This window comes from Struthio camelus, chromosome 20 (genome assembly GCF_040807025.1).
Source record: "Struthio camelus isolate bStrCam1 chromosome 20, bStrCam1.hap1, whole genome shotgun sequence".
In the NCBI taxonomy this organism is placed as follows: domain Eukaryota; kingdom Metazoa; phylum Chordata; class Aves; order Struthioniformes; family Struthionidae; genus Struthio; species Struthio camelus.
Window position 1 is genome coordinate 937,794 of NC_090961.1, and position 27,207 is coordinate 965,000.

A 27,207-nucleotide genomic window follows, 5' to 3' on the forward strand; every position below is an offset into this window, starting at 1 on the left:
ATGGGGGCCGCAGCAGCATGCCTACATAGAGCCCAAAGCAATAGTCCTGCCTTGGTGTCCTCCTCACTTTGGCGCTCTCCTTGGACCAACCCAACCTTAACCAAATTTCCAGAAGCAGCAGGAACTCCTGGTGGGGGTTGGGGTGTGATTTGCTGCCCCCCAGCAGCGTGCTGCGGGCTCCGCACCTGCCGGGCGCCGCGGGGGGAAAACCCTCTTCGGGGGGAGCCGAAAGCAAGCGGACGCTTTGTCCCCGTGCGGTGTTATCGTTCAAGAGCCTCCACCTCGCAGATTAAGTGCCGTTTTGAATTGATTCTTTACAGCGTTCCCAGGACCTGGGAACAAGCGTGAGGAGCGGAGCGGATACTGCTTGCATTAATGCAGACGGTGCCCAAAGGACAAGACAAGAGTGCTCGCTGTCCTGCTGTTTTTATAGCAAAGATCTTTTTCTCCTAGGCAGAGTTTTCTAATCTTCTCCGGTATGCCCGTGCCTTTCTTACCATTGGGGGTCACTGTTCCAACAAAAGCTGCATCGCTGTTTCTTTCTCTGATTATTAAAAACAATATTTCTGCTACAGCTGTTTCCTGATTTGGCTGATATGTTAAGCTAGAATGAAAGGGTTTGTTGGGAATTTTTTTTCTCATTTACAGCAACTTCCTTAACTTCACTTTGAATTTCCTCTAAACTCTGATGAAATACAGTTCATCTGCCACCAAAACCTGAACCAAAATGATGTGAAAAAGAACCCACGAAAGGCTTTTTATGAGATCTCATTCTCCCTGCACAGGCAGCCCTGATCAGGGACTGTAGGCAAGGAAATAATTTCTTTTAAATGAGTGTCTGGTTCCCTTTATATTTTTTCTTTCGCTTCAGATTACAAGGGAAAAAACCCAAGGTGTCAATCAGCTTTAAAACAGTTGAGCTGATCTTATTTCTTCTACATACTGTATTCAAGCCAAACATTCCCTGAATAGAAAAAGCATAGAAAACTCATAATAGCTAAATTGGTGCTTTTAAAGCCCAAATTTAACATGCTTCCTCAGGGACATTTTCCCAGCATAGAGGAAAACAAATATCTGTGATTTAGTGTCTATTATAGAGGTTAAAAACTGCACCTATTCTTTTTTACACCCTGTCTTGAGAAGAAAGAGCATATTTGGGGAGGAAGAGGTATTGCGCAGCAGCACTATGCAGGCTAGCAGGGATAAGGGGGTTGGGGGAATTCAGTGCAAGCTTGCACCCCGAGCAAGCTGGCAGTCTGCTGCAGAGGTGACATGGGTCTTGCTAGCATAGGGGGAAGATGCAGAGCATTTTCCTTTCAAACTCAATAGACAGTTGAAAGGAAACTGCGTTTTTCTTTTTATTTAATTTTTAAATCGGGGTGTTCGTTGGCTAGTAATAACATTCAGTCTAGGAAGCTGAGCACAAAATTGATGCTGACTCAGTCAGTGAGAGCACGAAGCTGGTGGATGGGGCGCCAGGACCTCCTCGCTCTGCTCCGGGGACCGGGGTTTTTAACGCCCTCGTCCTCGGCTCTCCTCGGCGTAGGAAGGCTCCCAGCCCCTTTCCAGCGTGATTTAGTGTTACGTTGGGCAGGCGTCGACCCCGCTGGAGAAGGAGGCAGCCAGCGTGCAGCAACACTGGTGCGGGTGGTTGCTCCTCGCCCCGAGGAGGTGGCAGTGGTGGGATGGGCTGCAAGGGGCCGCGCGGGCCCCAGAGGGGACAGCATGGCCCCGGCACTGGCACTGGCGCAGCCGGGAGCGGGGACACCGCCGGGCTGGCACAGACACCGGGGTGCGGGAACTCCAGCAGCCAGCTTTGTCCAGGAAGAGACATCGGCACCTTTGAAAGGGAGCTTGCGTGCCATGGGGTGCAGGCAGAGCAGCTGCTCAGCCTCCTCTTAACCACCCGGGAATGCAACGCGTTTGTGCACCTAGTGATGTCGGTGTGCCTAACGCGACCTGCACGAGCAGCCCCTGCCCACACCCTGGGCACATCCCCGCTCGGTGCATCGCCTTCCCCGGGCACGGGGCAGCCCTGCCGGCCGTGGGCTTGGCACGTAGGCCACGGGCTTATCACACTTGCTTTTGTGCTGCCCTGGGCCAGGTGCTGAGACCATCTGCATCACCCCAGCCCTGCAGGAGCCATCCGCGCTCACTGCTGCCGCACCTGGAGGTCATCAACTCATGGGGATGGGTGGGGAGGTATTAAAAGCACCTTGGCTGAGCAGAGTGGGTACTTAAGTGTGGGTAAGGGAGTAGCTGGTGCTGCTGCTGTGGTGTATGGCTGAGGAAGATGCAGTGGAGGAAGGGCAGTAGGAGGAAGCAGGTGGTGGCTGGACCTGCTCCTAGGGCTGCATCAGGATGTTGCTCCAAGTGAGATGTGTGTCTCTCTCTGGGGTGGCTCTTGGTGGGTCCCTTGAGAGATGATTGAAGAAGCAGGAAGAGGCATACAAGGTGACCAAAGCGGTGTGCCCAGCTGCAGTGCTGGGCTCTTATCTGTAATTGGGGAATAATCCAGGCTACAGGGAATGCTTGCAAGCTTTCTGTTTCTAATCTGCTCTGCTTCACTTTTTGTATAGTCTTTCTTTTTATCTCCTGTGTTTTTCTCTTGTTTGTGTCATATGTCCCTTCATTACTGAATAAAGCTTGTCTGCAACTCAGTTAGGAAAACTTCCTTCTTATTTTGCCTTCTAATATTTCTGCTAGCTGCCTCTAGGCCATCTCTCCTGGTACAGCAAACTGTACAGATACAATGGCTGTTGTGAATTGCTCCTTGCAGCTGGCTGCTGTGCTCTGTGTTTATTACTGGATTCACTCCATCTGCAGCAATGTGCTACAGCAGCAAGTGGTGCACCTGGTGTGCATGGTGCTGAGCCTCAACCAGGACCTGAGCTGGGAGAGCTCTGCTGCTTACACAGCTGTGGTAGAAAACTAAGAAACTTAGTGCATTGGAGGTTAAAATTGCTCATTGTGTCCTGGAGCTTCTGCCAGGCTTGGGTTTAAAGAACCTGCTGCTCACAGCAACTGGGTAATTTCTTCTTGGGCCATGCCCAATGCCTGGAGTGCTTTCCTACAAAGAAGCTGAATCCAGCAAGGAAAGAGTTTAAAGTGACCATTAACAGTTGTGCAGAGCCCAAAGGTCTTCAACTGCAGGGTAAGCGAAGCAGTGGCTGGCTGATAGCTGGGGCAGTACTATTATTTTGGGCAGCAAAACCCTCTCCCTCATGAGTTTGCTGCAGGAGCTCCACAATGACGGTCCAGATGAGCCTTTCTGCCTTTGTGATGCTCTAGACCATGAGGGAGTTGCAGGCCTGTCTGACAAACAGCTAAAAATGTATCTTAAGCAGCGCAAGGGGTAGCACAGCCGCGTGCTGGATCAGAAACAAAGAGCGATTCAGGTAACTCCTATCTGGTGGCTGAGGTATGCCTTTCACAATCCTGAGTACACACTTCTGCAGAAACCTTTCTGGAGGAAAAAATCAGAGTACAAATTACTGTGCTTTTTATTTACAAAGACATCAGCTTAATTTTTAAGCCATGTTCAGGCTTGGCATCATGCTTGCAGCGGGTGCATAGCTAGAGAACTTCAAACAAACTGTATTCCTTTCCTTTTTTTGTTTGGGTTCCTTCTATTTTATCTTTAATTTGATTTTTAAATACTGTAAGATGAGAGAGGAAAGGGTCTCCTTGAGCAGCGCACAGGATGCTAACTCCTATTTCAAATATATACCAGGCTTAGGAGCTTAAACCAAACATAGCTCACTCACTTTCAGCAGGTCTAAACAGTTGTTCCTGAAACTGCAGCATAAGGAAATGTTTAAATTCCTCAGAAATATTAGTATAAATCTTCATAATGTATATTAGAACTTAAATTCTTCAAAGCTGGGAGAGAAGGCAGGGCCCCCTGGTCAAACAGACTCCTTGGTTTGTTAATCCTAGGAAATTTCTGGTTGCCTTTGTTTTCTTGGTGTATCTCAGTCTAACACTTATTTAGCCAATTAATCATCAGTTACAAAAAATGATTTTTGTTAATATTTTTTCTAGATCAATAGATTGTATACAGGAATCTCTCTGCTCATTAATTGGAGGGCAGCTCCTTGAAACAAATTCTGCCTGTGATTCTACCTTAAATTCATCAGTAGATATTAAATAGGTCATTGGTGTAATAAGGGCCAAATTTGCTTCTCATAGATCACAGTGGCCAGTGCTCCTAGGGTCTAATTATCCCATATTTGGTCAATAAGCCATTAACATACAGCCATGGATGTTAATAACCATTTCATGAAAAAGTCTTGGTAATTTATTAATTTTCCTAACCAATGTTGATCTCATAAATATTTCATTCTGCAAGATTTATCCGAAGACATTTTGGTCCGAGGGAGGAAGCAGTAGGGTGGGAAAGGGGGAACCGTGTTCAGATGAAGGGGAGAATGATGGGGGGAAGAAAGCCCAAATGCCAAACCCATGGTAGCCAGGTTTAACTTGGGCTAATAAAAATTTACTTCAAATCCTATAGCTAATAAATCCAAAGGGTGTATGAGGGAGTCCAGTAAAACCTGACTTAACATTATGTTAGTGCTATTAACAATATTTATATAGATGTCATTTCACAGGAGGGTTAAAGCTGGTAAATTATGAGCCCAGTGTGGTGAGTCGCATCATGGACCTGGCATGTCTGTATATATTCAGATTCTGCTGCCTGCACCTTTTTAGGCAACAACAGTTTAAAATAATGTGGAAAATGGAGGTGTCAGGCTCAGAGTTTCAGATAACTTTTAGCCTTCTCATTTCAGTAGACACCGCCTTGAAGTTTAAACTTCATCACAGGATTTAATATACTGTGTTTACCAATCTATTCTTCAGCTGATAGTAAATCTATTATATTTTTATTAGGTATACAGCAGTTATAAAAAGTGACACTTTTTCCAGCTGTGGTCTTTAGCAGTAATCATATTTTACACATTTCTGTATTTAAAATACTTTCCAGCCACTATCGTACCTAGTGGAAGCTTGAATTTCCTCACAATCACTTACAAAATGTCATCTATTTTTAACTTTAGACTTGCTTTTTCACACCATTTTTAGCCTGTTAGCCTTTTAAAAACCAGGTTTTTATCAAGAATCGAGTGCAGTGAGTTAACGAGACAGGGAGAACTGCAGCTTTCTGAACAGCTGCTGGTGACGGCAGAATCCAGGACACCACGGCTCGAGGAAGAGCCCTGGTGTCTTGTCAGCGAGTCTATCCTTCTTCTAATGTGCTTTATTTCATAATCAAGGCTAGTATTGGATAGGCCAGCTGTGCACGTAGAAATGATATGTGCTGTTAAGCCTTGATTCAACACAGTGCTTACACAAGTGCTTAAATTAAAGCAAAAAAAAATGTTTTTAATGCTTTGCTAAATTGTGCCCTTAATTCCTTTTGCTTTTGGTTGATGTTACACCCAGCTGTGACGTATGTATTCTTCAGGATCTCACTGGCAGGAGTGTGTGTATATATATATGCACATATATATACACACACATTCAAACAGTGATTATGTTCCCACAAATATGATTAAACTTTTTTCCTTCTTTTTGTAAACAAATTAGGTTTGTTAGCAATTGAAAAACTGAATTGTGCTGTGTTGAGAGTTGTAAAGAGCAGTTGTGAGGGTATATTTGCTACCACTTGTATAAATGCACCCAATAAGGCAGATTGCACTTTGCTGTGGCAGCACCTGCTGCAAAACCACCTGGGTGCACCCACCAGCTCGGTGCATGCCACACTGGCTCTGTGCTTGCAGCGCTGTTGGCCTCCTTGAGGTCCTCAGCTCGGTGCTGTGCTCACTTGCTTTGGGGGATGCTGCAAACACTTGTAAGCTATTGACCCTATTGCTAATCTATGTTGAGTGATTGCACTCTTCCGTCCTGCTGCCTCTCTGATTAGACTTGTAAATGGAAAACCATAAAAGTCAAAAATGAGGAAAATAGAAAATAGAAGACAGAATGAGAGAGGGCACTTTTCCTCGAGATGAGTGTCTGAGTGCAGCAGCAACCCCAAAGCTGAGAGTGGGGCTGTCGGTGCCAGGGCCTGGGGTGACAGCGAGGAGGGGAAGGGACAACCTCCCGGGGCGCTTGTGGAGCGCTGCTGGGCTCCAGGTCTTCGCCTGCTGATGAAGTTCACCACCAGGTTCCTCTGTCTGCTCCGTGGCCTTTTTTGCCCTTAGTGATACTGTGTCTATTGCCCCTGCCAAGACCCTCTTCAGTACATTAGCTTAGCTACGGGTCAACTCAGACATCAGGGGAAAAAAGCCCACTGACAGCTAATAGAGCCCTGTAGGTCCCTGACCCCTGGGGATAAGCGTACAGGAGCTGGCAAAAAATGCATTCTAATGTCTTAGGAAAAAGGTCAGAGTGGCAAGAGAAAATAGGCTGTTCGTGTTTTGTGGAATATTTATCAGGGCTCGGGAGCTGCGCGAGGGGGTGAGGGTCTCCGCGTGGCGCTCGCGCAGGGTTTCCCGACGCGCCGACGCAGAGGTCTATGCGGCAAACTGCCAGCCGTCAGAGGCTGCACGGCATTTGCATAATCTGCAAGATCTAATTGTGTCTTTGGGCTTTTAATAAAATGGGATTGGTTTTATTTCAGTGGTTGGCTCATAATAAGGGCTTCGGCGTTCGCAGAATCAGGATGGATGGCGTGCGCGATCGCAGCCCGCCGCTCCCAGCCCTGGCGCCTGGGAAGTTTTGCAGCAGCGTCCGTTAGCGCGAGGTGGAGGGACCGCAGCGTGCGTGTCCAGCTGCTACGGCACGATAGGCTGCATGATCAGTAGGTCTCTTCATTAGTCTAAAAAATACATATTTATGTTTTTAGTGCTGGGTTTTTTCCTAGAGTGGAGAGTGGAAAAAGGGCAGGGAGGAAAGTAGATGAATAAAGATTAAGAAATGGAAGAAAGGAAAAAGGCTACTAGCAAGATGCTACGGAGAAAGGCAGAGATGGGTACACCCTCTCCGTACCCGAGCTGCCCCCTTGTCCCTCTCCTCTGCAGGGGCAGGAGGTGCCGTCCCCGCGGTCGTGCGGCCCCAGCTGCTTCGCTCCCTCCTGGCCGCCGCCTTCCCCAGCCCTGCGAATTTAGATCTCCCCGCTGGGAGAGCGGCATGTAGCTGCTGCACAAGCAGCTTGGCCGAAAAAATCAATAATCTTTTCAATAAAGCATTTTATCCCTTATATATTGTCTCTCATAAAGATTTTACACGGACAAAAAGTTCAGAAGTTGGTGTAAAAAATGTTAGGAAAAAGGTGAAGATACGTAAGTAAATTACAAACTTGAGGCTGTTTGCAGTACCTTGGGAAAGTGGGAGTTATATTGATGAGTTTTTATTGATTTACCATCATTCCCAGTGTGGACATTTTCTGGTCTATTATACCACAGTCGCAGCATATTCCCATCGCAGTACTAAAGAGGAAATATGGACAGCCTGACCTTGGCAATATGGAGATAATGAAATACCCTTAATGATCCTTCCCAAAGATTTTACAAGCCAACTTCAGATTGTATCTACTCGGTGAGTTTGCAAGTCGTCTTAAAAATTAGCATAGCACCAGAGTTTCCCAGGTCTTGTCTTAACTAGCAGGTAGTCTGGGGTTAAATGGAGCCGAAAGGGGTGACCTGACGGCCCAGCGGGTGGAAGCTGCCGTTCCAGGAGGACGGGGAGTCGCGCTGGGGCGGCGGGGGCCTCTCTGCCCCGCGCTCCTGGGGACGCGGCACCGTGCCGGGAAGAGTTGCAGCACTTCAGGGTGACTTTGGGGACAGCTCAAGGAGATTTACCTTACAAACCTGCCTGGAATTGCACCTAGCAGGGACATAAATAGCAGGTTTCAGTGCTCTGCTCTCCTCCTCTCCCCTCCTCGGCCCAGCTGGCAACACAATTACCAGCCCCAAAGTATTATTTTCTTAATAAAAATGTTACGTGTAAAGCAAAGCCACAAATGAGTAACAAGCCCATGCAGATTTCAATCACTCCCTTCTTTATTCCCTAGTGAGATTGCTAATGACCTTCATGCGAACCTTCACCAAATCTTTTTTAAAGGCAAATATTAATTTCCTAGCATGAAAAAAGGAAATAAAAAAGCCTATTTTTCATGGGAACTGTGCAGAAAGAAAGATATATTTTCCTTCAAAACGCGGGGAGGATTTTTACATTTTTGTCACTTGCTTTGCATAGACTTGGTACCACCATTTGTTCACCTCTGAATGTAATCTCTCCCCATAAAGCTTTCCTTTAAATTCCTAAGCTACCTGTTAGGCCCTGATAGCTCTTTAGCTACACCCCGAGCGTTGTAGGCTGTACATTACTGCAGCAAGGAAGTGCGTTTCTGACTCACTGGGAAGAGGCTGGGAATGACTCTTTAAATTTTAATAGTGAAACCATTCGTTTTTTCAAAAAATAGGCACCAAAGCAATGTAACGTTTTATTGCAGAGTCTCCAAAAGTCTTTCTAGCGTGAAAATTCTTTGTCGGAAGTTGTGTTGTACTTTGCTGTGGGCCTACCCATTTCCCCATGCCAGGAAGCACTAAAGGTTCGTTAGGGCAACGGAGGGAAGGGGAGCACGCACGCTTGCACACCCACGTGTGCACGGAGCTGCACAAAAGCAGCCTTAGTGCTGCGTAGCGCCTTCCTCCGGCCCCGACCTGGGCTGTCGTCGGCCGTGTGAGGACGGCGAGAGACAGAGCTGGTTTCAGAATGATGGAAACACTTCTGTGGACTTGCTTTTTTTTTAAAAAAAAAAAAAAAGCTTTCTTGTTTTTTTAAGCTTTCTTTTAATGCTAATTTTTGACATGTCCACTCCAGCAGGTCATCAGGCCACAACCACACAAAATAAGCAATGGTCTGCTGGCCCATATTTGGGGGGAAACAGTTAATATGATAACAATAGCACTAAATCAGGCACAGAACTTCAAGTACAAGTCACAGCAAGAAGTTGTTAATACCTTTATTATGGGATAAAATGTATTCATGATATTAAAGACATCACATTTCTGCCCTGGTGTCACATTTTAGATGTAGCGTAGATAAATGATATATCACTGTAAGAGATCTACAAAAACCATTAGTAACCATGACATTTTGACGTCAGATTTTAAAAAATTCCTAAGTAATCTTTTTGATTTATGAAATGGTGTCCAGGTTCATCGAGACTGATCTCAGATTTATCACAGCCTGGTTAGAATTATTAATGATTTTCAATTTGTAAATCCAATGCCAGCATGTCCAAGTGCTCTCAGCAAAATCACAGAGAGCTGACAGGGAGATTTTGCTCAATCCATAGTTTTCGGCTCTTAAAAGATTTTTCTCTTTAACCCCTGTTTTGCCGGGGCACCCCGCGAAGGAGGCGCATCCGGCGCCGCCGCGCGCACCGCGGCCAAGTGGCTGCAGAATGCCTGGCGTCAACGGCAATGAGTGATCTGACTTTTACAGGCTCCTACTGAAGACCCTTAAAGACTTAAATTATAATGAGAAGAAAAGCTGATCTAAGCCAAAACAGACAGGCTTGGGTATTTTCTCCCTGCAATACATCACAAGAGCAGATGAAAGGAAGGCAGGGGCAGGGAAAGAAGAACAGGCACGGCTCCCTCCCTGGCTCCCTCGAAAGCTTTGCAGGAACATATTCAGGAAAGAAAGCGCAACTTGAGTAAATGGTGACAAACGTCAGACCTGACGCGGGATGTTTGTTCCCCGATTTACTCAGTGATTCTCCCATCGCTGCAGGCAGGAGTTAGAGGGAGACGTGGGTGCTGAAAGCGTGGTTGCAGCAGGGCGCTGGCTGCTCCTGGGGAGCAGGGCTGGGGGGTCGGCACCCGCCGGGCATCGCCTGCCCGCCCCTTCCAGCCTGCTTCCCCATCTGCCCAGCGCGACCAGCGCCGGCTCCCTGGTGCGGACGCGTCTCCGCTCGGCGGGTGCCGTACCGGGTGCCGGGAGCAGGCGCGTAGCCCCCTCTGGACAGGGGAAGAGGAGTGGGAATAGCCGCCTAGCTAGAAAAGCCGGGTTAGAAAACGTTCCTTCCATCTCGGTGCTGGTCTATCGGTTTGGGTGAAGAGCTTCAGGAAAGGGCGTCCCCTTGCCTGCCGCAGAGTCCGTCCCCGCAGCCGCACGGCGAGCCGCAGGGGCTTCCCAGGCGGAAAGAGGCATCTGAGCTGAATTGAGCTTTATACTACAGGGAAATCAAGGAGGCAACGTTTCAAATAGGATAAAACTCCCGTAATCCTCTGGCCTGAGGATGCTGTGAGCAGCGGTACTTCACAGGACACTCGGGTGCCTAGCGAGAGTCAGTGTACCGTTTTTTATCAAGTACTCCACTGTAATTGGGCAGGTAAAACTCTATAATTAGGGACCTTAGCTGGGGAATTTTTCTAATCCATCATATCTGCTCCATTATTCAACTCTATCAAATCCGCACGTGCAAGGAGAAGCAGGACATTCCTCACGACACTGTCAATAGCAGCGTCTTCCCAATTACAGAGCATTATAGTGGCAATCTAATGAGGAACGGTGACATGCTGGCTGCAACTCCTAACTTTTGATTAAAGCCTCCTTCAAGATGCTCCCTTTAATTTATGGCGCAGGGACGTCCTGGCGTCTGCAGAGCCGCGCAGGCTCCGGCACTTGCGTTGGGGGCCCCCGGCGGCTGCCCCCCCGGGGCCCCTCGGCCGCCCGGGCCAAACTTCCCCTCTGCTGGGATTTAGGGGGTCGATCCCAGGGGCTCCAGGCCCGGGACGTGACGGTTCGCCGGGGGGCGCAGGCCCTCGCCCGGCGCCCCTTCTCCAGGCGGTCCCTCTCCCAGCAGTTTGGTGCGCGCCGGCCGCCCGGTCCCGCGCCCTCCCGTGCCAGCCTGCTGCGACGGGGCGAAGCCTCCCGGGACCGGCAAAACTCCCGCGGGGTCCTCGGAAGGGGAGGAGAGGTGGAGCCGGGGTGTTTGGCTTTGACAACGCTCGGCGCGCGACAGGGACGGGGATGGCTCGTGCGCGAAGGCAAAGGGAAGGTCTCGCGGCCCGCTTGCCCCCGGCTGCCGGGCCGTCAGCGGGCGCTAACGCCCGGGGGCCGGTGGGCTCCCAGGGCCGTTCCCTTGGTGCTGCCCTCGGGCCTCCGCTCCGGCAGCGTGGCGGGGGAGCCGGGACCGCCCCGCCGCCGCCTCGCGCTCCCCTTGCATCTGGCCGAACAGCGCGCATGTTTGCTTTTCCCTGCTGCTTCCTTCCCAGATGCCACCCAAACCCACCAAGCAGCAGCAAACTTGTTTTCAGTCGTTTTTTTTTGACCTGCCGTTGCCCTTTCAATCCTTTTGTTTTGTTTGTTTTGATCCTCTTCGAAGTATCTTCCTCTGAATTATTGGATATCCAGGACTAAACGCAATAAATACAGTTTTGTCCAGCCCACATAGAGCTACTTTTACTTTTTTTTGCTCTGTGATGTGTCACTTTTTCACGTGACCCCAATATTTGCTTGCCCCCCCAATCCTACATTGCAAATGCGTGTCTCATCTTCTGCCCACTGTCACCCACCCTCTCGTTCAGCACTGCTGCTCTCTGGGTTTCTTAGGCATCTTCGAATCTCTGCGGATGGAAAGGTCTATTTTAGAAGGCATACTTTGCAAATTGCTGCCACATTATACATTTCATCTAATGCAGCCTTTTCCTTAAAATGTGAGTGTCAGTTACTTGAAAGCAATGTGGACAACGCGGAAGATGGCTTTATGAAGAGACCCACCTTTGCGCAAGCGGCATACGAAAAACGGAGTGAAGTGGCAGAAAACTGGCTAATAAGTAGCACGAAGGGAAGGGCGTCAGTGCAGTCTGCTCACCCGTCGCTCATTTTCTTGCCCCACCTCATAGCACACCCGGATATCCGCCCATCCTCAGAGCCGAACCGCTCGCGGCGGGTCCGATGCGGGCTCCCCGGCCCAATTCGCCCTGCGCTGTGCCTGCGGCGAGCGGGATTAGCTCTGCGGCCGGCAGCCCCGGCCCCCTCCTTCCAAAGGGAAGCCTCCGGGTCTCCGCACCGGGGAGACCCGGGCGATTTGCAGCCGGCGGAGCAAGGTGAGCTGCGTCCCAGCACCCTGCAGCACCGCTCCGTCCCGGCCGCCCGGCGCAGGCCTCGGGGCGGCACGCACGCTGCCGGGGACGTGGTCCGACCCCGAGGCCGAGGAAGCCCTGACCGATTCCCGTTACTGCCTAGTTTTCTACGCGGCGTTACGCCAGGATGCAAGCGCTAATGAGCATTAGACCCTGGCAGGATCCTGTTGGTGCTCTGACCGAAGCAAAGGGCTCAATTAAAATATTCCTCTGAGAGGTCCATACTACGAATCCCTGTGGATTATCCCCAGCATTCCCGCTCCCTCTGAGACTGCTCCTTTCAGGGGACGGAGGGGCCGTGAGTCACTTCTTCCCTTTTCTTCCCGTCTGGGTGGGAAAGGTTAATCCTTTGAAAGTCCAGGACAGCCACGACTCACTCGGAGAGCACGCGGTTTCACAAGGCGAGAGGGAACGTGCTTGGCCGGAGCAACATCCGGAGAAACTATAATCCTGCAAGAAAATTCATGCAGAGGGAATAAATTGTCACAGCTGTAGCTGCCGCTGCTGTTTGCTTTTCTGGATTATGCATTTGGCGTTACCCCGGTTCCCGGCGCGCAACCAGGCGGAGCCCGCCCGGGGCAGAGCGCGCCGTGGCCCTTGCAGCGCCGCGGGGCACCCGCTCCCGGCCCTGCTTTGCGCCCAAGCGCCCGACGGCGTGCACAGTCCCAGCAGGCAAAGGAAGGCTTGTCGCCTTTCAAAATTATGTTTTTCCATCAAGCTTTTCTTTTTAAGTCTGAATAAGCTCGAAATTGCCATACCGCTGAGTAGACGTTTGCCTCTGCAAGGCTACTCGTGGCTTTTCCGAGGACTTTGCACGCGCCTCTTGCAGCTCCAGAAGACCATCGGGGTGGCGTCAGGGCTGACACACCTGCAGCCCCGCGGCACGGCGGGGTCGTGCGCGCCGGGGAGCCGCCAGGCACGGCCGGGAGCCCCCGGGCAGGGCACGCCACCCTCCAAGCCACCAAAGAGCCACCGACCGCTCCTCCTGCCGCAGGCAGCGCGGCCCCGGTTTAAAACTAACGTGACGGCAGGCACACACGGTAACAACCCGGTGAGGAGACGTGGCTCTCAAGACATCTACAGACTCCAGATTAAATGAAATTTTGACAGAGAAAAATACGTATTGGCAACGTTTCCTGATCCACAATTCAAAGAGAAAATTGAAACCATATTTCCGTAAGAATCAGACGTTGGAACGAAGTTCTTAATAAACAAAAAGAGACAGGTCATGTAATTCACTCCCTTTTCCTCTTTTTCATTTGTTGGCCAGTAACTATTAAGAGTCAAGGAAAGAAGGTTTTTAACTGAAAATTTGTACTTGAACTTGACAAACAATATAATTTGGAAGGAAGTTTCCCAGCTGCAAGTCAGAATATTTATGTCTGGAGATGCGAGGAACATTTCAAAACATTAAACAATTTGCAAAAGAAAAATAAAAAGCTGCTGTTCTCGAAGGCTGGGATTGTCTGGTTAGCATGTTCTTCTCTGCTTTGCTCTTAAGAAACAAGGGGTGCAAAAGCAAGAGGTGGAGCCAACGGAGGTGGCCCTCTGCTCCGGTTTGCTTCGGTGCAAGTTAACTGCTGCCCCGCGGAAGAGGGTCGGCAACAGCATCAGGTTTCCCGGCGCCCCGTCCGACCGTGTCAGCTTTCCCGGCGAGCCAAACACGTCTGCACTAGAGTCGTTCGGTGTCTGTCCCGCAGCAATTCTCCACGTGGGGGTAATTTCTGTCAAGAGCCAGTGCCCCAAGCTCAGGGTTTTTCCCCTGGATTTTCTGCTCCCGTTATTCCCAGGGTGCAGGGCTCTTGCAGCATCCTGCGCTGAAACGCCAGACGTACCCGCGTGCGTGCTGAGATGTGACGACGCGGAGGTACCCAAAGGCCAAGCGCAGCCCTTCGGGACAGGCGTTTCCCGACGACGGAGCCACGGAGCAGCTCGCCGGAGCAGCCCCCTGGCCGGGAACGCCCCGTGCAGCGCTCCCCGCGCCGCGGTACCCGGGGCCGCGCACCCGAGCTCCCCCCCGGCTGCGCCCCCCGCCCCGGCATTGCACGAGCGTCCCCGCGGAGGGCCGGGCTGCGCGGCGCGGCCCTGGTGTCGCACGTCCCGGCGGCGCCGCGTGCTGCCCGCCCAGGACGGCACGGCGCGGGGAGCCGGCGGACGCAGCAACGCGCAGAGCAGCCAAACACTCGCGTTTGCGTTACGTCTTCGGTGAAAATGCTTTATTCCAAAACAAAGATTTGCTCAGAAAAATGGTGTAAGTCAAGTGTCTTTTCTGGCCACGTTTTCTGGAGCTAGATGTGGCTTTTGGTATTGCATTTCTTTTTCCTGTTTGAAACGTCTCCTCCTTCCTCTTCAGTGAAAATTGAGGGAAATGAGAGGAGAAAGCAAGTAAACAGGATAAATAAAAAAACCAATTTGTGGAAATCTTTAGAAAAAACAAAAAAGCCCAGAGCGGCTCTACCTGAAGGTGCGCTGCGGCACGCGGCCAGGTTTTGCGAAGGCCGTTTCTACGCAGGTCCCCGGAGCCGAGGGGGGCAGAGCAGCCCCTGCGGGGGGGGTGGCTCTCAGGCGCCGGTGGCCGTCATCCCGATTGTCCTGGACGAGCCTTGAACTCACCGTCCTACAGCAGACAGGACAGCGGCAGCACCGGCAGCGTCACCTCCACGACCCCAGCGCCAGCGCTTCGCCTGCGGGCTGGTCCCCGCGCCGTCCTGCGCTAGCGAGCCGGGGGGCCAGCGAGCCGCGCCGGGCCCCCGCGGCCCTGGGGGGTTGGCGCCAAGCCGGGGCTGCCGGAGCCGGGGGCCGAGGGGTCGAGGGGCCGGGGACCGGGGGGCTGGGAGCCGAGGGGGCCGGGGGGTCAGGGGGCTGGGGGCCGGGGACCGGGGGGCTGGGAGCCGAGGGGGCCGGGGGGTCAGGGGGCCGGGGGCCGGGGGTCGAGGGGACAGGGGGACAGGGGGGCTGGGAGACGAGGGGGCCGGGGGGTCAGGGGGCTGGGGGCCGAGGGTCGAGGGGACAGGGGGACAGGGGGGCTGGGAGACGAGGGGGCCGGGGGGTCAGGGGGCTGGGGGCCGGGGGTCGAGGGGACAGGGGGACAGGGGGGCTGGGAGACGAGGGGGCCGGGGGATCAGGGGGCTGGGGGCCGAGGGTCGAGGGGACAGGGGGACAGGGGGGCTGGGAGACGAGGGGGCCGGGGGGTCAGGGGGCTGGGGGCCGGGGGTCGAGGGGACAGGGGGACAGGGGGGCTGGGAGACGAGGGGGCCGGGGGATCAGGGGGCTGGGGGCCGAGGGTCGAGGGGACAGGGGGACAGGGGGGCTGGGAGACGAGGGGGCCGGGGGGTCAGGGGGCTGGGGGCCGGGGGTCGAGGGGACAGGGGGACAGGGGGGCTGGGAGACGAGGGGGCCGGGGGGTCAGGGGGCTGGGGGCCGGGGGTCGAGGGGACAGGGGGACAGGGGGCCGGAGGGCCAAGGGTCCAAGGGGCTGAGGGGCCGAGGGACTGAGGGGTCGGGGGGCCAAGGGGCCGGGGGGATGAGGGGCCGAGGGGTCAAGGGGCCAGGGAGGCCGAGGGGCCAGGGGGATGAGGGGCCAGGGGGACGAGGGGCCAGGGGGACGAGGGGCCAAGGGGTTGGGGGGCCGGGGGTCGAGGGGCCGGGGGACCGGGAGCCACGGGTCCGGGGGGCTGAGGGGCCGAGGGGCCGGGGTGTCAAGGGGCCAAGGGGCTGGGGTCCAGGGGGCCGGGGGGCCGGGGGGCCGGGGGGCCGGAGCCGGCCCGCACCGCTCCTCCAAGGAGAAGGGCAGCGCTCAAGCGTGCAGAAAGCCCCGATTTTCCACGTGGCTGCGTTGCCACTAGCCCTGCCCATTAATTAGAATAATGCTAATTGTTAGGATAATGATTATTATATACGCGGCTTCATATTTACTGAGATTGGCAATATTTAAGACAAAGCCTTGCGAGAAGCTGCATGCTTTTATCAAAGCCAGTAGCATCTTAGATAACATTTTTTAAATGCCAGATTTTCTATGAAAACTTATATTTATATCAGCGAAATTAAATTTCAGCTTAAGCTTCTTATTATAAATAAAAGAAAATAAGTCAATAAAAAAATAAATATCTAACTGAATGAAGCAGAAATTATATCCAATTATATTTTCCTTAAAACCCAATTTATCTGCCAATATTTTCTTTAAATGCTCATGTTACTTTTTCACTTACTAACAATAAATGCCTGGATGCATTTCAAAGTGGTGCCTTTTCTATTATTTCATTTCCTGGAGTCCTCGGCTTGAAAGGACATTAATAGCACGCTATAAATAAAAAAAAAAAAAAGTTACTTAAGGATTTACAGCTGAGGATTTCTATGGAAACCAGCCGAGGAGGGGCGGCGGGGGCAGCCAGCGCCCCTCGCAAAGCGTCACCGCTCGACGGGGCGGCGCGGCGCGGCCTGGGCCCCCGCGCCCCCCGGCGCCGCATGGTGTCGGCGGTGTGCTGTCGGCGGTGTGCTGTCGGTGGTGTGTCGGTGGTGTGCTGTTGGCGTGCTGTTGGCGTGCTGTTGGTGGCGTGCTGTCGGTGGTGTGCCGTTGGTGGCGTGCTGTTGGTGGTGTGCTGTTGGTGGTGTGCTGTTGGTGGTGTGCCGTTGGTGTGCTGTTGGCGGCATGCTGCTGGTGGTGTGCCGTCGGTGGTGTGCTGTCGGTGGTGTGCCGTCGGTGGTGTGCCGTTGGTGGTGTGCTGTTGGTGGTGTGCCATTGGTGGCGTGCCGTTGGTGGCGTGCCATCGGTGGCATGCTGTTGGTGGCGTGCTGTTGGTGGCGTGCCGTTGGTGGTGTGCTGTTGGCGGCGTGCTGTTGGTGGCGTGCTGTTGGTGGCGTGCTGTTGGTGGTGTGCTGTTGACGGCGTGCTGTTGGCGGTGTGCTGTTGGCGGTGTGCTGTTGGCGGCGTGCTGTCGGTGGCGTGCTGTTGGTGGCGTGCTGTCGGTGGTGTGCTGTTGGTGGTGTGCTGTTGGCGGTGTGCTGTTGGCGGCGTGCTGTCGGTGGCGTGCTGTCGGTGGTGTGCTGTCGGTGGTGTGCTGTCGGTGGTGTGCTGTTGGCGGTGTGCTGTTGGCGGCGTGCTGTCGGTGGCGTGCTGTTGGTGGCGTGCTGTTGGCGGTGTGCTGTTGGCGGCGTGCTGTCGGTGGCGTGCTGTTGGTGGCGTGCTGTCGGTGGTGTGCTGTCGGTGGTGTGCTGTTGGTGGTGTGCTGTTGACGGCGTGCTGTTGGTGGTGTGCTGTTGGCGGCGTGCTGTTGACGGCGTGCTGTTGGCGGTGTGCTGTTGGCGGCGTGCTGTTGGTGGCGTGCTGTTGACGGCGTGCTGTTGGTGGTGTGCTGTTGACGGCGTGCTGTTGGTGGTGTGCTGTTGGCGGCGTGCTGTTGACGGCGTGCTGTTGGCGGTGTGCTGTTGGCGGCGTGCTGTTGGTGGCGTGCTGTTGACGGCGTGCTGTTGGCGGTGTGCTGTTGGCGGCGTGCTGTTGGTGGCGTGCTGTTGGTGGCGTGCTGTCGGTGGTGTGCCGCTGCTGCTAGTGTGCTGGTCTTACGCTATCGCTGGTGTGTGTTGCTGGTGGGCTGGTGTTAGCGTGCCACTGTTGGTGTGGTGTTGGTGGTGTGCTGTTGTCGGTGTGGTGTTGTCAATGTGCTGTTGTTAATGTGCTGTTGTTAGTGTGCCATTGTTGATATGCTGTTGTTGGTGTGCCATTGTCAGCATGCTGTTGGTGGTGAGTTGTTGTTAGTGTGCCATTGTTGTGTTGATGATGTGCTGTTGTTGGTGTGCTGTTGGTGTACTGTTGGTATGCTGTTGTTGGGGCGCTTTCTGCCTTGCACAAAGAAACCTTCAGCGGCACCAAAATAAGCTCTTCTCCAGCGAAGCTCACACGTAAACCCAGCGCCCTGTTGCCCAGCTGTATTTGGTGTTTCTGCCATTTGAAAACGCCCAAGTTTGGTAGGTTTTATTTATTTCTCCTGTCCTTTCTCGTGGCCTGTGTCTTATTAGGAGACTGTCAGCCCCGGAGGAGGGTGCGTTTTACCCCTGAATTACGAGCTGCAAAAAAGAATGAAAGAGTTTGCGAAGAAACATGTTCTCCAACCCTCACTTACTTGTTTTGGCCGTATCTTGCAGCTAAAAAGCCCTTGCGACTATTTCCGTTTGCAGCAGCTGTGCAGCGGGGGCACTCGGCGGCTGCACGGACACCGCCAGGAGCTGCAACTTGGGTCGAAGGGGGCAAATCCGGCTCCTCTCTTTCCAGAAGCGGGACAAGTCTGCTGAGCCACGGAGGCAGCACAGCGGCTCTCAGTGACCCCTTCGTCTTGAGCATGGTCTGTACGAGAACTTTCTTGGCGATCTGTGCAGTTTGCCTCTCCACTCTAACTTTGCGTTAGCGAAGCTCACGTTACTGATGGCGCGTAGGACCAGGTGTTCATAGACAAAAGGTTACTTTATTAATCCACTGGGAGACCTTATGAAAAGCAAATTCAGGTAAACAACATATTTTTCTTGACTGTTTTTCAAGATTTAAAGCAGGGATCCTCTTCTTTGAGCCTCTCCTTGACACAGTCCCATCGCATGTTGTTACGCAGTCTTCCAAAAAAAGAGAAATTGCTTCTTGTACCACGTTCCTGGGGAAAGAGCGAGAGGGGAGGAACCTACACGGCCTCTCCGTCCGTGCGCGCTGGGCAGCATCGCCCGCACGCTACGGTGCTCTCGAGAGTTACTGACATGCACGGTTAGGCCTCTCCAGAAGACATTTTTCCATGGAGGGACCTGGGATATCAGTGCTGAATCACCTCGAGCAGTCCGTGTCCGTCATACCCCTTCTCGCGACTTCGGCACCCAGCGACGCCCATCCTGTCCCGTCCCATTCCGGTCCCGTCCCATCCCATCCTGCCCCATCCCATCCCGTCCCATCCTGTCTCATCTCGTCCTGTCCCATCCCATTCTGTACTGTCCTGTCCCATCCCATCCCGTCCCATCCTGTCTCATCTCGTCCTGTCCCATCCACTCCTATCCCATTCTGTACTGTCCTGTCCCATCCCATCCCAGTCCATCTTGTCCTGTGCTATCCCATCCTGTCCCATCCCATCCTGTCCTGACCAACCTGCCCCATCCCATCCCATCCTGCCCCATCCCATCCTGTCCCATCCTGCCCCATCCTGTCCTGACCAACCTGCCCCATCCCATCCTGTCCCATCCTGCCCCATCCTGTCCTGACCAACCTGCCCCATCCCATCCTGCCCCGTCCTGTCCCATCCCATCCCATCCTGCCCCATCCCATCCTGTCCCATCCTGTCCCATCCTGCCCCATCCTGTCCTGACCAACCTGCCCCATCCCATCCTGTCCCATCCCATCCCAGTCGCTGCAGGGGCTCTTGGTCTGCTGAGCCGCGGTGGGACATGAGACGTGTTTGCCAGGCCTCCGCGTGCTCGCTCCGGGGAGACAGTGCCGCGACACAATTCCTCATTTAACCTCCCGTCGCGGCACTCCGGAGAGAGACAGCCCGGTGCCCCCTGCATGACCACTGCAACTTGATTAAGCACTGAACTTTAATTAATTGACTGGCTTGGAGTAATAAGGTTTGCCGATTCACTTTGCCCAACAAAGACCTGAATAGTTAATTTGCACTATGCTGTCAGGTGTGAGCCTGCCGCGGTACAAACAGCCGCTCGGCGACTGCTCCGTCAGTCGGGGAGGCACAGCCCCGCGCCGGGCGCCCCGCACCAGGCACGGCGTGCTGCCGGCGGCGTTGCAGCCCCGGCGGCGGGGAGGCTTGCACCCGGCCGGTCAAGCGGCTGCCGTGGCGGGTGGGGAGGAAAAGCGCCTGCAGCCGGAGGGCGCCGGTCCCCGGCCGGGGCAGAGACCCCCGCGGCACGGGAGACCGCTCCCCAGCACCCACCGGCTGCGCCGGCCCCCCGGCCTCCGCCTCCGGCGCGCATCTTCTGCTCTTTGAATTGATTGGCACTTTCTATTTGAGGAAAAATGAGTTCTTAAAATTGAAATACTGGTTATTGTTATGGTAATACGGTGAGGCTGCGGCAGGAGGGATTTTTAAGGCACAAAAAAAGGTTAGCTTAAATCAAGCGGCTGCGGCAGAGGCTCTGTGAAGCACTCAGGGCTATCGGGCTCAGGGGTGCCGGGCGCCGGGCCGGCCCCGGCGCTGCTGATTCAGGCGGTGGCTGCTGGTAACACCCAAGATAACCCGAGGCTCCCGAGATCATTACCGCTTTATCACGTTTTGTATAAAATATTTTCGGCCTCGTTTAGGATGTCAGCCTTTATCAAAGGCTTCCTCGCATTGAGAGGGCGGCGCGCAGCCGGGCGCAGGGGGAGGCAGCCCGCGGCGCGGGAACCTGCCCAGCGCGGGGCTCACCGGTAAGCCAACAGCAGCACCCACCCCGCCTTAGCACGACACGGTGACCGACTCCCAGCACATGTTATTGCTTTCTCTCGTCTTTACCTGAAATTAGTAATTTAGACTCCGTACCTTTATTTGGAAAGTAATAGTACACGCACAGAATTATAAAAGTTTAATATGCTTTCAGTAAAATGAAAAATGAGTGGTTATGATATTGTCTAACACTTTCAAATGTGTTTATTAATTCATGTTTTAAATCATAAGTTTCATTCTGCAGGAGAGTCATACACAGCAATAAGCAAGTTTTAAAATATTAATGAATAAACAATATTTCTCTATTGAAATATAACATGCTTCTTTGAACAATGTACCACCGGTAATAAATCACAACCAGCAGAAAATTGCATTTCATATTTAATACAACTTGAACTCTGCCTTTTTATAAATGATATCTTTTTTGTTTAATTGGCGTCAGTTCAGATCTAGCAGATTGCTAATAAAATTCTGGATTTCCATATTTAATGACGCGTGCTCTTTATGCTGAATTTTACCAGGAAAAATGCAGCCTTTATTATCCTAATAGATAGCATTAATAGGTGATCTCATATCGTGAAAAACAGCCCCATTCCACTCTCCCGAAGCCTCATTTGGGTTCTCGGGGAAGTTGTGGGAGAGGGAGCAGCATCCGCAGGCTGCAGGAGGAAGAGGAAGAGGAGGAGGAGGAGAAGGAGGAGGAGGAGGAGAAGGAGGAGGAGGAGGAGGAAGAGGAGGGTTTGCTCCCCGGCCCCGGTGGAGGGTCCTCGCCTGGGGTGCGGGTGTCGAGGCCAGCGGCTCTCCCGCGCGGGCAGGACACGGCTGCCCCCCGTCCCCGCACGTGCGCCGGCACCTGCACCCAGGTTCACAGCCGCGGATGTGAACGAAATTAATTGGTCTTAATTAGCCCGCGTAAACAAGATTCTTAAATTTGTTGCCACATGAGGGTTTTGGCAGCCTCCAATAAATTAATCCTTTTTATTACATCAATGACAGGGAGATGATCAAATAGGCTTTGATATAGATTTTGGGATTTATCACCTAGCAGCGCTCCGATGTGCTTGAACTTTCTCCCTGCCGCTGGTGCTGGAGGCAAGACCCGGGGGCCGAGGGGCGGCTGCGGCGGAGCCAGGGGGCCGGGGGACCGAGCAGCGCCCGCGGCGAGGGTGGCGCGGGAACGCGGAAGAGTTGGCCTGGGACTCGCGGCAGAAGCCGGGTTTTCCGCGGGAGGGGAGCACGGGGCGGCGTCGAGGCAGCGCGGTCCCCGGGACGGGCCACCGCCACCACCGCCACCGCCACCGCCTCCCTGCTCCTGCCCCGGCGGCGAGAGGGTCCCAGGTGCCTCCCGCTCGGGGCGGCCCCAGCCGGCGCCTGCGGCCAGCGGCCAGCACGGGGGTGAAGGCCGGCACCGTCCTTCCCCATGAGGCCTCGCAGGGGCAAGCCAGCGGCTTCACGTTTCAGGGGAAAGAAACCGTGCAGCAAATGCACGAGGCGAGGGGCAAGCGCACAGGGAAGCGGGCGGCTCCCGCCGCTCCCGCACCCCGGCCGGGGGGACTCGCCTGCCGACAGCTCTGCCCGCTCCGGCCCTCTCCGCCGTGGCACGGTGCAGCACAGCATGGTACAGCACAGTGCAGCACTGCACAGCACGGCACTGCACAGCACGACGTGGCACAGCACTGCCCAGTACGGCACAATGTGGCATGGCACGGCACGGCACAGTGCAGCACAGCACAGCACAGTGCAACGCGGCACTGCACTGCACGGTGCTGCACGGCACAGCATGGCGTGGCACGGTGCAGCACAGCATGGCAGGGCATGGCACTGTACAGCATGGCACAGTGCAACACAGCACAGTGCAGCTCGGCACAGCATGGCATAGCACTGCACAGCGCAACACAGTGCAGCATGGCACAGTGCAGCATGGCACGGCGCAGTACGGCACCGTGCAGCACAGCATGACACAGCGCAGCATGGCACCATGCAGCATGGCATGGCACAGTGCAGCATGGCACGGCGCAGCATGGCATGACACAGTGCAGCATGGCACCGTGCAGCATGGCACGGCGCAGCACGGCACCGTGCAGCATGGCATGGCACAGTGCAGCATGGCACGGCGCAGCACGGCACCGTGCAGCATGGCATGACACAGCGCAGCATGGCACAGCGCAGCACGGCATGACACAGTGCAGCATGGCACGGCGCAGCACAGCATGACACGGCGCAGCATGGCACGGCGCAGCACGGCACGGCACGGTGCAGCACAGCGGCCGGAGCAGCCCTGCACAGGCCCTTCTCCTCCTCTGTCACCAAAGAAAGGCTAACTGGATGGGAATTCTAATCATATATTATATTACCGTGTCATATTAGACTAATAAAATCCTAATATGATACAGGAATGGGGAGCATATCATAACTCCTCTGTGGCTAATACAATGCAGGCAATAAATCACTCCCAGGGCTTATCCTTAACAATTGTATCAGGGCTTTCTGTGTCACGCTGATAACTCAGTCCCTCTCATCTAATGGTTCACTTTTCTTCACAGTCCATATGGCAGTGACATTAAAGCTAATGAAATAAAATAAAATTTGCCAATCTTTGAAGAATTCCATTCTTTAAAAAGATGTATTTTATTAACACAAACTGGAAACATCTTCAGTCACTTGCGGTTATTTTTATCACGCCGGACATACACGGCACAGACACGGGCATGAGCGCCTTACCCCGGCTGCCGCGCCGCCGGGCAGCCCTGGCGCTCAGCGCCCCGGTCGCTTAACCAGTCCCGCGCGGCCCGGCTTGCTCCTTGCCGCGAGGCCTCAGTTTCCCGTCCCGGACGGAGGATCCGGCGATGCGTCCCAGCGGGCGGCGAGCTTGGCGTCCGAACGCCGGGGCGAGGAAACCGCTGCTGCTTCGGGCGGCTTTTCTTTGTGCCGGCCGCCGCGGCTCTTCCAGCAGCGCCCGCGAGCGGCCCCGGCGGGGGCGGCGGGACGGTGGGCACCGGGGTCCCTCCCAGCCCTGCCCGGCCCGCGGCCCGGCAGTGCCGCCGGCGCCCGCCGCGGGGGAAGCGCTGCAAACCCCACCGCTGTCACCGCTGCCGCTGCGCCGGCCGCCCGCCCGCCCGCCGCCCCCCGCTCTGCACCCCGGTGTCCCCCACTCTGCACCCTACCGCCCCCCGCTCTGCACCTCGGCATCCCCACTGCTCTGCACCCCGCCGTCCCCCGCTCTGCACCTCGGCATCCCCACCGCTCTGCAACCCGCTGCCCCCCCCGCACCCCGCCGCCCCCCACTCTGCACCCCGGCGCGGGCCCCGCCGCTGCAGGGTCTCGGTCCCGCTGCGGGACCAGGGGCCGCTCGGCTCCGCTCGGGGGCTGCACCGCGGCCCCGCTTGCAACGCTGGTGCTGGCCGTAAACCGTCCTGATGTGCGAGCAAGCCTCAAGGACAAGATGTTTATTGTTTGCCGTGCAGCCACGTGGCTGTTCTCCAACGTGCGGAAAGGCCAAATTGCGCTTGTAATTCAAAGGCACCCAAAGCCTTAACGCTGTAAAGCAGCAGGCTAATGACGCCCAGCGGGCGCGGGGCGCGCGAGCCGGCCCAAGGGTCGTCGATGGCCTTCCCACCAACCTCCTGAGCGCGTGACAGGTCCTCGCCCGCGGCCAGCAGAGACGCGACCGAGACGAGGGAGGGCTGCGCGCTCCTTACGCTGCCGACGCGCTTCGCGTTTAGAGCGCACGAAGGCGGCCGCGGGGGGCAAGCGCGGAGGCCCTCTCCGCCGCCGCCGTCCCCCTCGCCCCAGCCCCGCTTAGCCCGGGCGAAGGCTTTGCCGCTCGTGCGCTGAGGCGTCGCCCGCCCGCCGCGGAGGAAGCCGAGACGGCGCAGAAGTGGGGTCTGCCGGGCAGAGCGAGCGGCCGAGCGCCCGCGGGACGGGGAGGGAGACGAGCGAGCTCGCAGCCCTGGGCCGAGGCGACCTAAGCGGAAGCCCTTTACAAAATAACCTGCTGACAGGCAAAGCTGGCCCGCAAGCTAATCGATTCATGCAAATAACCACGCAGCCCCCAAAACAGCCCGAAAGGCTCCAAGAGCCGACCGCGAAGGAAGCAGACGCCGGGCCGGGCGGTTAGCTCGCCTTCTGCCTAGCTACACTAACCCAAGGAGTAAAGTAGTTATATTTATCAAAGACCATTTGCTGCAAGTGATTAACGTTAATTTGATTTCCTGTGAGTCAATTTCCTTGAGATATGGTAAATAGGCTATTACCTGTTATTGACCTTTACTTTATTAAAAAGATTTAAAATTAGCGTTTATATATATATGTCCTTCCAAAAAAACTTTTTTTAATAAAGAAAAATATTTTTATAATCAAATTGTACTTGCTAGCCGAGGTTATAGTTTCAAAGCTAATGTTAAATAAAGATGATAATTAAGAGTGAACATGATGATGATCTCTTTCAAATTTAGCTGAAGGATCGACCCTCTCCTTAGCCTCCGCTTGCCCTGCTGCCGCCGAGCGGCGCGGCGTGGCGCGGCGCGGGAGCGAAGGCAGCCGGCCGCCGCTGGAGGAACGCTCCGCTCCTGCTTTAGGACAGCTTCGACCTTCTGCCGCTTCCTTCTTCTACGCCTGACTTAAACTGAGCAGGAAGAAATTACATCAATGTTTGATCATGAAAGCAAAAAGTTTATTCATGTTTGAAACTACATATAACTACCACGAGGAAGACTTTTCAATCCAGGGTGTAATCCAGTTAGAAAGTAACACGAAACGTTTTAATACATTAGAATCACTGCCACAAATTATTTTCATGACTCGATCAGATTCAGAATCGCATACAATACAAAAGAGAAGGAAAGGGCCCCCTGTTACACAGGGCGAGATATACAGTACCGAATACTGAAATCTGTATGCATTACAATTAGTTGTTGTTTTTTTGCGTGGATTAGTAACAAGATGAAGAACATTCAAAATGTTTCTCAGTATTTACAACAGTTTCACTGTTTTGTGTTAAACCTAAGACCCAATGTTTCCGCTTTAGCTTTTTTAAAAGTTGCAAATGCAACCCTGATTTCTTTTAAAAGATTACAATGTACATTACATTTCATGAGGGAAACAAAGAGTTAATTACAAGATGCAAAAAGATAAGAAAGAGACAAACTACAGCGTGAGTATCGTTCAGAGGTAGTAAGTGAGCACTCTAAGCTACAGAACATGTTGAAAGTCTATTGGTTTGTATGAGTTCGCATGAGGTAATAAAGCTGTGTTTTGATTGGTGAGATGTATAAATACTCTTTTGCTACACTATATACAACACTCCATATAATGGTGCTTTTTTTTCCTTTTTTTCTTTTTGTTTGTTTTTTGTTGCCAAGAAGAAGTAACAAATCTTGGCAAGCATGTGCAGCACCTAGCTCGTACTGTAAAACCCCAGACCTTGGCTTCCACAGAAATAAGCAGCAAGTATCTTCATCTCCTAAGAACAATCTGTGTCCGTTGTCGAAATACAGAGAGTAAACTGTGGGTCCTGGTATTTTGAGGAGGAAAAAAAAAAAATGCTCCTGGGATCCAATCTAATTCATAAAACAATAGATCACAACAAAAATGTGACGAATAAGGATTCTTGAACACAACCATTGTTAACTGAAATAACTGAACAGTTCTTTTTATTCCAACTCTATAAGAGATATGAAAAGATTAAACACAATCAAAGTCTGTAATTCATTTAGACTTTCCATGGAAATAGGCAAACAGTTAAATTTAGGTGAGGTGTTTCTTTGTGTCTGCTCTTGCGATTGAGGTTAAGCTTACACTGTACTTTTACCCTTAAGGCCAAGTAATTGGCAACTGTTAGACCAACATTGTTAAAACTGCTGATAATAAATTATGATAAAATAGTTACAGGGCTATAAACAATGCTAAATCTTGGCCTAATTGGATAAAGTGCTTTTCAACATTGTGTGTTTTAAGTATAAATACAAATGACTATGATACCTTTAAAAAACAGATTTACCAAGTTTTCTAATAAGACAAGGTTTTACAGTAAAGCTGTAGGTGGTTGGCTACAAAAAAATTCTTTCCTTTTTCTCCTGTCACTCTGAATGCGCTAATCAAGGCATCTCAGCTCAGGGAAAAAGTGTTGCTAGGAGATTAGTTAGAGGTATCAGAGTGCACACTTCCCGGCCCTTCTGTCGGGGAAGTCACAGAAGATGGAGTAGTTGCGTCCTGCCAGCCTCCATTAGCCTGAAAAGGGAAAAACAATTCAATTGATACAATTATGCGTATTAATTATAGCGCACACTGAAAGTAACCGCCTGGCAAAACCGGTGTTTGGGAGGAGATGCTCTGGGAAAGAGATTTTGCCTAAACTCCCTCTGGCTGCAAAATCTGTGAGACGACCGAACCAGCACGCACGACAAGAGATGCTGAAAAACGCACTTTGCGGATAGAGCAGATCCGTCAGCGGAGGAGCCAGTTCCCAGACCAGAAGTCCTTCAGGCAGCTGTTAGCGGGAATTATGACTCTGGGATTTCTGTGAGGACCATCCACACTTTAATGAAGAACATCCTCTAACAGCCAATACCTAAAGCTTTTTCCCCTGAGAAAAAATCCTGGGAAACCCGTGTTTTCCCTCACTTTTTTCCGTTTCATTTCCAAAAGCTCTAAGCCGTCCTTCGGCCCCGGCAGAGCCGCCGACAGGGCGAGTTTCACCTGCC

The 27,207-nt window shown here is 53.3% G+C and overlaps 2 protein-coding genes across 5 annotated transcripts in view; one reads left to right on the top strand and one right to left on the bottom strand.

Annotated features, from left to right (window-relative positions):
• Positions 1 to 27,207, top strand: part of HSPA5 (heat shock protein family A (Hsp70) member 5) — a 339,565-nt gene that overhangs the window by 27,595 nt on the left and 284,763 nt on the right. The window lies entirely within an intron of this gene.
• Positions 26,128 to 27,207, bottom strand: part of PBX3 (PBX homeobox 3) — a 118,354-nt gene continuing 117,274 nt past the window's right edge. For all 4 annotated transcript variants that reach the window (XM_068914546.1, XM_068914547.1, XM_068914543.1 and 1 more), the window contains one exon: positions 26,128 to 26,734. In XM_068914546.1, coding sequence (XP_068770647.1) covers positions 26,642 to 26,734 — 93 coding nt within the window. In that variant the 3' untranslated portion in view covers positions 26,128 to 26,641. The remainder of the gene's footprint in view (positions 26,735 to 27,207) is intronic.